Here is an 11,443-nt window from a genome sequence, read left to right on the forward strand (position 1 = left end):
TAGGTTTTTCCCTTTCATCACTTTAAATATGTCTTGCCACTCCCTTCTGGCTTGCAGAGTTTCTGCTGAAAGATCAGCTGTTAACCTTATGGGGATTCCCTTGTATGTTATTTGTTGTTTTTCCCTTGATGCTTTTAATATTTTTCTTTGTATTTAATTTTTGATAGTTTGATTAATATGTGTCTTGTCATGTTTCTCTTTGGATTTATCCTGTATGGGACTCTCTGTGCTTCCTGGACTTGACTATTTCCTTTCCCCTATTAGGGAAGTTTTCAATTATAATGTCCTAAAATATTTCCTCAGTCCCTTTCTTTTTCTCTTCTTCTTCTGGGACCCCTATCATTTGAATGTTGGTATGTTTAATGTTGTCCCAGAGGTCTCTGAGACTGTCCTCAATTCTTTTCATTGTTTTTTCTTAATCTGCTCTGTGTTAGTTATTTCCACTATTTTATCTTCCAGGTCACTTCTCCGTCCTTCTGCCTCAGTTATTCTGCTATTGATTCCTTCTAGAGAATTTTTAATTTCATTTATTGGGTTGTTCATCTTTATTTGTTTGCTCTTTAGTTCTTCTAGGTCCTTTTTAAACGTTTCTTGTATTTTCTCCATTCTAGTTCCAAAATTTGGCATCATCTTTACTATCATTATTCTGAATTCTTTTTCAGGTACACTGCCTAATTCCTCTTCATTTGTTTGGTCTGGTGGGTTTTTACCTTGCTCCTTCATCTGCTGTGTGTTTCTCTGTCTTCTCATTTTACTTAACTTGCTGTGTTTGGGTTCTCCTTTTCGCAGGCTGCAGGTTCATAGTTCCTGTTGTTTTCAGTGTCTGCCCCCAGTGGCTAAGGTTGGTTCAGTGGGTTGTTTAGGCTTCCTGGTGGAGGGGACTGGTGCCTGTGTTCTGGTGGATGAGGCTGGATATTGTCTTTCTGGTGGGCAGGACCGCGGCTGGTGGTATGTTTTGGGGTGTCTGTGACCTTATTATGATTTTAGGTAACCTCCCTGCTAATGGGTGGGGTTGTTTTCCTGTCTTGCTAATTGTTTGGCATAGGGTGTCCAGAGCTGTAGCTTGCTGGTTGTGGAGTGGAGCTGGGTCTTAGCGTTGAGATGGAGATCTAAGGGAGAGCTTTCGCCATTTGATATTATGTGGAGCCAGGAGGTCTCTGGTGGACCAATGTCCTGAACTCAGCTCTCCCACCTCAGAAGCACAGGCCTGACATCCGGCCGGAGGACCAAGAGCCTGTCAGCCACATGGCTCAGAAGAAAAGGGAGAAAAAGAGAAAGAAAGAAAGAAAAGAAATTTATTAAAATAAAAAATTATTATTAAAAATTAAAAAGTAATAAAAAAAGAAAAAGACAGGAAGAAGAGAGCAGCCAAACCAAAAACAAATCCACCAATGATAACAAGCGCTAAAAACTATACTAAAAAAAAAAAGACAGACAGAACCCTAGGACAAATGGTAAAAGCAAAGCTATACAGACAAAATCACACAAAGAAACATACATATACACACTCACAAAAAGAGAAAAAGGAAAAAATATATATATATCATTGCTCCCAGAGTCCACCGCCTCAGTTTTGGGATGATTCATTGTCTATTCAGGTATTCCACAGATGCAGGGTACGTCAAGTTGATTGTGGAGATTTAATCCGCTGCTCCTGAGGCTGCTGGGAGAAATTTCCCTTTCTCTTCTTTGTTTGCACAGCTCCCAGGGCTCAGCTTTGGATTGGCCCCACCTCTGCGTATAGGTTGCCTGAGGGCATCTGTTCCCACCCAGACAGGACAGGGGTTAAAGGAGCAGCTGATTCGGGGGCTCTGGCTCACTCATGCTGGGGGTAGGGAGGGGTACGGTGTGCAGGACGAGCCTGCGGTGGCAGAGGCCAGCATGACATTGCAACAGCCTGAGGTGTGACATGTGTCCTCCTGGGGAAGTTGTCCCTGGATCACGGGACCCTTGCAGTGGTGGGCTGAACAGGCTCCTGGGAGGGGAGGTGTGGACAGTGACCTGTGCTTGCACACAGGCTTCTTGGTGGCTGCAGCAGCAGCCTTAGCATTTCATTCCCATGTCTGTTGTCCACACTGATAGCCGCAGCTCGTGTCCATCTCTGGAGCTCATTTAGGCTGTGCTCTGAATCCCCTCTCCGGGCGCACCCCAAAACATTGGTCTCTTGCCTCTTAGGCAGCTCCAGACTTTTTCCTGGACTCCCTCCCAGCTAGCTGTGGCACACTAGCCCGCTTTGGGCTGTGTTCACGCAGCCATCCCCAGTCCTCTCCCAGGTATCTGACCTCCAAAGCCCGAGCCTCAGCTCCAGCCCCCACCCGTCCCCGCAGGTGAGCCGACAAGCCTCTCAGGCTGGTGAGTGCCGGTCAGCACCGATCCTCTGTGCAGGAATCTCTGCTTTGCCCTCCGCACCCCTGTTGCTGTACTCTCCTCCATGGCTCCGAAGCTTTCCTCCACCCCACCATCCTCCTGACCATCTCCGAAGGCAAAGGGGCTTCCTAGTGTGTGGAAACCTTTCCTCCTTCACAACTCCTTCCCGCTGGTGCAGGTCCCGTTCTAATCCTTTTATCTCTGTCTTTTCTTTTGCCCTACCCAGGTACGTGGGGAGTTTCTTGCCTTTTGGGAAGTCTGAGGTCTTCTGCCAGCGTTCAGTAGGTGTTCTGTAGGAGTTGTTCCACATATCGATGTATTTCTGAGGTATTTGTGGGGAGGAAGGGGATCTCCACGTCTTACTCCTCTGCCATCTTGCAGGTCTCTCCATGCAATGGAATATTCTTCAGCCTTGAAAAAGAAGGAAATCCTGCCATTGGTGACAACACGGATGAAACTGGAGAACATTACACTGAGTGAAATAAGCTGGACACAGAATGAAAAATACTGCATGATTCCACTTACATGAGGTACCTAAAATAGTCAAACTCATAGAAGTAGAAAATTGAATGGTGGTTACCAGGGGCCAGGGGAGTGGGGGATGCAGGAGCTGTTGTTCAATTGATATAAAGTTTCAGTTACATAAGATGAACACATTCCAGAGAGCTAACGTGCAGCAGCGTCTGCAGTCATGACTAGTGTATTATGCACTTAAAAATTGATGAAGAGGGCAGATCTCCTGTTAAATCTTCTTACACCCCCCCCCAAAAAAAAGGGACACAGGAAATGTTTGGAGGTGATGGACATGTCCATTACCTTGATATGGTGGTGACGGCTTCACGGGTGTGTGCATATGTCCAAACTCACCAAGTTATATACAGTAAGTATGTGAAGTCTACTGTATATCAATTATATCTCAGTAAGCTGTTTTTTTTTTTAAAGAGAGCTTAATGGAATGATCTCCCTGTTTCTCTGCACCCCAGTGTGGATGGGAACAGTGTGAATCCCACATGTGGGTGCATGGAAGCCGAGAGGGAACAATTCCCTTTGCCGGGAGCACACCAGGCCTCCACAGATGGTTCAGTGTTCACCCAACGTTTTTTTTTTTCTTTTTTTTTGCGGTATGTGGGCCTCTCACTGTTGTGGTCTCTCCCGTTGCGCAGCACAGGCTCCGGACGCGCACGCTCAACGGCCATGGCTCACGGGCCCAGCCGCTCCGTGGCATGTGGGATCTTCCTGGACCGGGGCACGAACCCGTGTCCCCTGCATCGGCAGGCGGACTCTCAACCATTGCGCTACCAGGGAAGCCCCACCCAACATTTTTCATTCTCTCCCTGTAACCGCAGCATCGCCCAAACGCTCACCCTGTGAGCTACCCGGGGAGCAGGCGAACCTCACAGCCTCCTCTTTCAACCTGTGGCGGAGGGAGGTAGGGTGAATTTTAGTGGGTTGGCAGCTCCAGGTCCTATTTTTTTGCTGGCAAGCCTACCGAGTGAGTGAAGAAACTAGGAAACTTTGAAATCTGTCTGCACTCCTGGACTCACAATGAAAGATAAACATTTTTTCCTTAAAAGAAAGGAAGGAATAGAGATTTGAGCTCTCTCAAGAATAGGTCTAACTTATTATCCGTCTTGTTGCACACTGAAATGCCAGAGAGGCGGAGCGGGGTGTGTGCGGGGGGGAACTAGTTCCATACTGAAACAGATCAACAGAGGCAGGCATGAGCAGTCTGCACGGCTGTTTCTTTCCCTTGTAAAGCACCGAGTTTCCAGCTGCGATTAAAGATGCCCACCCAGGCTGGGCGTCCGCGGATTCTACAGGAGGCAGGCTGGGTCCACTGCCTGGAGACACACACCAAGGGCTGCCTGCCGCCTGGGCTGAGCGGGCTTTGGTTTGTGCAAGGCTGCCATCGTGTGGCCGCCGTGGGTATCTCCCTGGGAAAACTGCCCACGCTCTCTGCAAATCTAAGATCACCGTTTTCTGCCACCAGCCAGAAGGAGGGCTCAAGATATGGATTACGAGGAAAATCAAGTTCTAAGGTTCCCATCCAGGTCTGAATCTTCTCAAAAATACCCGATGCTGAGGCAGCCTAAAACTCTGAAGGAAAATCTGTCTGAGGTCCAGTGCATAGCAATGAGTGTCACCACCGCTGCCAGACAGTGAAGCCCTAAGGCAAGCTTCTGCATGACCCTGGGTCCCCAACGTCCTCTGCCCACCTTGCATCTGGTTTTTTTTACCGAGAAGGATTTTAAGGTTCATCCATGTTGTAGCATGTATTAGCACTTCATTCCTTTTTATAGCTGAAGAATATTCCATTGTATGGATATACCACATTTTGTCTATATCATACCCACTGCCAATTGATGGATTTTTTAGTTGATTTCAGTTTTTGGTTATTATCAACAATGCTGCTATGAACATACGTGTACAAGTTTTTATGTGGACATATGCCTTCAGTTCTCTTGCATATATACCCAAGAGTGGGATTTCTGGATCTTATGCTAAGTTTGGGGTAGAGCAGCCCACAGGGCATGGGCCCAGGATCTGGGCATAGCTTTCTTCCAAGTAATGACTTCCCTGTGAATTTTTCTATATATATTCATTGTAGAGTCAAATAACTTCCTCACCGTTAACTCCCTTTAGATGGGAATAAAAGGACATGCATTTATAAAACACAACTATTACTACTGCAACACAGAAAGCCACCAAAGGAAAAGCAGATAAACTGGACTTCATCAAAATGTTGCACTTCAAATTACATCACCAAGAAAGTGAAAAGACAACCCATGGAATGGGAGAAAATATCAATATTTGCAAATGATGTATGTGATAAGAGACTTGTATCCAGAATATATAAAGAACTATTACAACTCAAAAATAAAAAGACAATCCAATTAAGAAATGGGCAAAGGAACTGAATAAACGTTCCTCCAAAGAAGACATAAAAAGGGCTGACAAGCACATGGAAAGTTGCTCCACGTCACTAGTCATCAAGGAAATGCACGTGAAAATCATCACAAGATACTAGTTCTCAGGCATTAGGATGGGGCCATAATCACAAAGATAAAAAGCAAAGAGTGCTGGCTGGGATGGGGAGAAACTGGAACACTCCCCTATTGCTGGAGGAAATGTAAAATGGTGTATCACTTTGAAAAATAATTTGGCAGCTCCTCAAAATGTTAAAAATAGAGTTACCATATGACCTGAAATTCCACACTTGGGTATAGACCCAAGAGAATTGAAGACATATGTCCACATAAAAACACAATGTTCATAGCAGTATTATTGATGGTTGTGAAAAACTGACATCAACCCAAAAGTCCATCAATGAAGAAATGGATTTTTAAAAAGTGGTATATCCATACAGTGGAATATTCTTCAGTTATTCTGATACATGCTACAACATGGATGAACCTTAAAAACATTATACTAAATGAAAAAAAGATGCAAATGACCACACATTGTATGATCCCACTTGTATGACATGTCCACAACAGGCAACTCTAGAGAGAGAAACTAGAATTTGTGGTTGCCTAGGGCCGGGTGGTAGGTGGAAAGGGAGAGACTGCTAACGGGTACAGGGTTTCTTTTTGAGGTACTGACTGTGGTAGTGGTTGCACAACTCTGTAAACATACTAGAAACCACAACAGTATATACTTTAAAATAAACTTGATGGATTGTAAATTATATCGCAACAGAGCTGTTATATAATAACAGGCAAGAACATGGAGGAACAGAATAATAAATTTTAAAACGGTGATTTAATAAAACAACACACCAGAGAAGCAGAGTCAAGATGGCGGAGTGGGAGGACGCAGAGTTCATGTCTCCCCACAACTAGGGCATCTACCAGGTGGGGACTCCGATGCCCAAGGAAAAAGGAGGAACCCCCGAGTGACCAGGTAGGATGTGGGGGGAGTGAGGGGGGAGGAGAAGTGGAGATCAGACAGGACCAGCACCCCTGAGGGGTGGCTGCGAGAAAAGAGGGGTTACCACACCTGGAGGGACCCTCGGAGGCTCAGAGGATCAGGGGGGAGTGTGGCTAGCGTTTCTCCTGCCCACTCGGGCCCCGAGAAGCCTGCAGGGGCCCCGGGCCTGGTCCTCCACCCTCCGAGACCCCCTCTGGCAGCATGGGTCCTAGAGGCATAGGAGGGACAGAGGAGGGGGAAGAGGAGGAGAGGCAGATGAGGTGGGGGTACCCACCAGGACCAGAGGATCAGGGCAAGTGCAGCTGCTGTTTCCCCCACCCACTCAGGCCCTGGGAAGCCTGCTGGGCTCCCAGGCCAGGTCCTCCGCCCTCCAAGGCACCCTACAGCCGTGTGGGTCCTAGGGTTGTGGAGGTGTGCGGGGAGAAGAGAAGCGGTGACCGGGGAGGGCCCCTCCAGGATCAGAGGATCAAGGGAGATGCAACTAGTTTCCCCCGCCCACTCAGGCCCCGGGAAGCTTGCTGGGGTCCCAGGCCGGGTCCTCTGCCTTCCAGGGCCCCCTCCAGCCCCATTGGTTCTAGGGGCGTGGGGGGTGGGGAGGAAGAGGAGAGGCAGATGGAGAGGAGCCTTCTGGGATTGGAGGATCAGGGGGGAATGAGCCTAGCATTTCCCCTGGCCACTCAGGCCTAGGGAGCCAGCTGGGGTCCGGGACCTGATCCTCAGCCCTCTGAGGCCAGAGGCACTTGTGGGCCCCACTGGCTGCGCTGAGCCTAAGCCCCGCCCCTCACCCCCACCCCCAGGGCATTTTCCTGCATGTGGGTCCTAAGCTTAGACCTTGCCCACCGCCAAAGCCCTGCCCTCCACAGCCAAGGCCTTTTCCAGCTTTTTTTTTTTTCCTCTTTTTTGCTATTGTGGTTCTGTTTTACCTTCTGGTTGTTGTTTCATCTATATTTATTTTTTCTAACATAACTGTTAGTCTTCTAATCTTATTTTATTTTTTACTCTGTTATTGTTCTGTTTTTTTTTTGGCCGCCCTATGTGGCTTGCAGGATCTTGGTTCACAAGATGGGGGTCGGGCCTGAGCTCCAGCAGCGAGAGCTCTGAGTCCAAACCAAACCACTGGACTAAAAGAGAACCACAGATCCCATGGAATATTCATCACAGTGAGGTCTCCTGGAGGTCCTCATCTCGGCACCAAGACCCAGCTCTACCCAACAGCCTACAAACTCCAGTGCTGGAAGCCTCAGGCCAAACAACCAGTAAGATAGGAACACAATCCCACCCAAAAAAAAAAAAAAAAAATGAGATGACAAAAAAATATGTTACAGATGAAGAAGCAAGGTAAAAACCTACAAGACCAAATAATAGAAGAGGAAATAGGCAACCTACCTGAAAAACAATACAGAGTAATGATAGTAAAGATGATCCAGAATCTCAGAAATAGAATGGAGGCACAGATTGAGAAAATACAAGAAATGTTTAACAAAGATCTAGAAGAACTAAAGAACAAACAGAGATGAACAACACAATAACTGAAATGAAAAATATACTAGAAGGAATCAATAACAGAATAACTGAGTCAAAAGAACGAATAAGTGAGCTGGAAGACAGAATGGTGGAAATAACTGCCAAGGAGCAGAGTAAAGAAAAAAGAGTGAAAAGAATTGAAGACAATCACAGAAACCACTGGGACAACACTAAACGCACCAACATTCAAATTATAGGGGTCCAGAAGAAGAATAGAAAAAAAAGTGTCTGAGAAAATATTCAAAGAGATTATAGTAGAAAACTTCCCTAACATGGGAAAAGAAACAGCCACCAAAGTCCAGGAAGCACAGAGAGTCCCAGGCAGGATAAGCCCTAGGATAAACACACCAAGACACATATTAATCAAACTAACATTATATTCAAAGAAAAAACATTAAAAGCAGCAAAGGAAAAGCAAAAAATAACATACAAGGGAATTCCCATAAGGTTATCAGCTGATTTTTCAGCAGAAACTCTGCAGGCCAGAAGGGAACGGCAGGATATACTTAAAGTGATGAAAAAGAAAAACCTACAACCAAGATTACTCTACCCAGCAAGGATCTCATTCATATTTGACATAAAAGCAAAAGCTTTACAGACAAGCAAAAGCTAAGAGAATTCAGCACCACCAAACCAGCTTTACAACAAATGCTAAAGGAACTTCTCTAAGCGGGAAACACAAGAGAAGGAAAAGACCCACAAAAACAAACCCAAAACAATTGAGAAAATGGTAATAGGAACATATTGATAATCACCTTGAATGTAAATGGATTAAATGCTCCAACAAAAAGACACGGACAGGCTCAATGGATACAAAAACAAGACCCATACATATGCTGTCTACAAGAAACCCGCTTCAGACATAGGGACACATAAAGACTGAAAGTGAGGGGATGGAAAAAGATATTCCATGCAAATGGAAATCAAAAGAAAGCTGGAGTAGCAATACTCGTATCAGATAAAATAGACTTTATTTAAAAGAAAGATTGTTACAAGAGATAAGGAAGGACACTACATAATAATCAGGGATCAATCCAAGAAGAAGACATAACAATTATAAATATTTATGTGCCCAACATAGGAGCAGCTTAATACATAAGGCAAATGCTAACAACCATAAAAGGGGAAATCAACAGTAATACAATAGTAAGGGACTTTAACACCCCAATTACACGAATGGACAGATCATCCAAACAGAAAATAAATAAAGAAACACAAGCTTTAAATGACACAACAGATCAGATAGATTTAATTGATATTTATAGGACATTCCACCCAAAAGTGGCAGAATACACTTTCTTCTCAAGTGCACATGGAACATTCTCCAGGATAGATCACATCTTGGGTCACAAATCAAGCCTCAGAAAATTTAAGAAAATTGAAATTGTATCAAGCATCTTTTCTGACCACAACACTGTAAGATTAGAAATCAATTACAGGACAAAAAAACTGTAAAAAACACAAATACATGGAAGCTAAACAGTGCGCTACTAAATAATCAAGAGATCACTGAAGAAATCAAAGAGGAAATTAAAAAATACATAGAAACAAATGACAACCCAAAACCTATGGGATGCAACAAAAGCAGTTCTAAGAGGGAATTTTATAGCAATTCAATCTCACCTCAAGAACAAGAAAAATCTCAAATAAACAATCAAATCTTACACCTAAAGCAACTAGAGAAAGAAGAACAAAGAAAACCCAAAGTCAGTAGAAGGAAAGAAATCATAAAGATCAGAGCAGAAAAAAATGAAATAGAAAACAAGAAAACAATAGCAAAGATCAACAAAACTAAAAGTTGGTTCCTTAAGAAGATGAACAAAATTGATAAACATTTAGCCAGACTCATCAAGAAAAAAAGGTAGAGGACACAAATCAATAAAATTAGAAAAGAAAAAGGAGAAATCACAACTGACACCGCAGAAATACAAAGGATTATAAATGATTACTACAGACAACAGTATGCCAATAAAATGGACAACCTGGAAGAAATGGACAAATTCTTGAAAAGGTACAATCTCTCAAGATTGAACCAGGAAGAATTAGAAAATATAAACAGACCTATCACAAGTAATGAAATTGAAACTGTAATTAAAAAATCTTCCAACAAACAAAAGTCCAGGACCAGATGGCTTCACAGGTGAATTCTATCCAACATTTAGAGGAAAGCTAACACCTGTCCTTCTCAAACTTCTCCAAAAAATTGCAGAGGGAGGAACACTCCCAAATTCGTTCTACAAGGCCACCATCACCCTGATACCAAAACCAGATAATGATATCACAAAAATAGAATATTCCAGACCAATATCACTGATGAACATAGACGCAAAAATCCTCAACAAAATACTAGCAAACAGAATCCAACAACACATTAAAAGGGTCATATACCATGATCAAGTGGGATTTATCCCAGGAACGCAAGGATTCTTCCATATATGCAAATCAATCAATGTGACACACCATATAAACAAATTAAGGAATAAAAAACATATGATCATCTCAATAGATGCAGAAAAAGCTTTTGGCAAAATTCAAAACCGATTCATGATAAAAACTCTCCAGAAAATGGGCATAGAGGGAACCTACCTCAATATAATAAAGGTCTTATATGACAAACCCACAGCAAACATCATTCTCAATGCTGAAAAACTGAAAGCATTTCAATTGTTGGTGGGAATGTAAATTGATACAGCCACTATGGAGAACAGTATGGAGGTTCCTTAAAAAACTAAAAAGAGAGCTACCATATGACCCAGCAACCCACTACTGGGCATATACCCTGAGAAAACCATAATTCAAATTTCAAAAGGACATATGTACCCCAATGTTCATTGTAGCACTATTTACAATAGTCAGGACATGGAAACAACCTAAGTGTCCATCAACATATGAATGGATAAAGAAGATGTGGTACATATATACAATGGAATATTACTTAGCCATAAAAAGGAACGAAATTGGGTCATTTGTAGAGATGTGATGGACCTAGAGTCTGTCATACAGAGCAAAGTAAGCCAGAAACAGAAAAACAAATATTGTATATTAACGCATATATGTGGAATCTAGAAAAACGGTACAGATGAACCTATTTGCAGGGTAGAAATGAGACACAGACGTAGAGAACGGACGTGTGGACACAGGGTGGGAAGGGGAGGGTGGGACAAATTGGGAGATTAGGATTGACATATATACACTACCATGTGTAAAACTGATAGCTAGCGAGAACATGCTCTAAAGCACAGGAAGCTCAGCTTGGTGCTCTGTGACAACCTAGATGGGTGGGATGGGGGAGGGAGGGGAGATCCAAGGTCCAAGAAGGAGAGGATATAGGTATACATATAGCTGATTCACTTCATTGTATAGCAGAAACTAAAACAACATTGTAAAGCAATTATACTCCAATAAAAAAAATTTTTTTAAATAAAAATAAAACACACCACGCACACAGCCTCTCTGACAGTCCTCATGCACCCCTGCCACTTGGAGGGAACCCTGCACAGAGCCCCACACCGACAGGGCTGTGTGCTGCCAGGAAGCGGCTGCTCTGAGCTCCACATTTCTCTCTAAGGCCACGTGGTTTGTTCGTTCATCTTTTTTTTTTTTTTTTTTTTTTTCGGTTCGC

At 43.7% G+C, this 11,443-nt stretch overlaps 1 protein-coding gene across 1 annotated transcript in view; it reads right to left on the minus strand.

Moving 5' to 3' along the window:
* Positions 1 to 2,727: 2,727 nt before the first annotated feature.
* Positions 2,728 to 11,443, minus strand: part of FAM169B (Protein) — a 98,480-nt gene continuing 89,764 nt past the window's right edge. The window contains exon 8 of the mRNA XM_024732041.1: positions 2,728 to 2,778. Coding sequence (XP_024587809.1) covers positions 2,774 to 2,778 — 5 coding nt within the window. The 3' untranslated portion in view covers positions 2,728 to 2,773. The remainder of the gene's footprint in view (positions 2,779 to 11,443) is intronic.

The sequence above is a fragment of the Neophocaena asiaeorientalis genome, unplaced genomic scaffold, assembly GCF_003031525.2.
Source record: "Neophocaena asiaeorientalis asiaeorientalis breed wild unplaced genomic scaffold, Neophocaena_asiaeorientalis_V1.1 scaffold362, whole genome shotgun sequence".
NCBI classification, from domain to species: domain Eukaryota; kingdom Metazoa; phylum Chordata; class Mammalia; order Artiodactyla; family Phocoenidae; genus Neophocaena; species Neophocaena asiaeorientalis.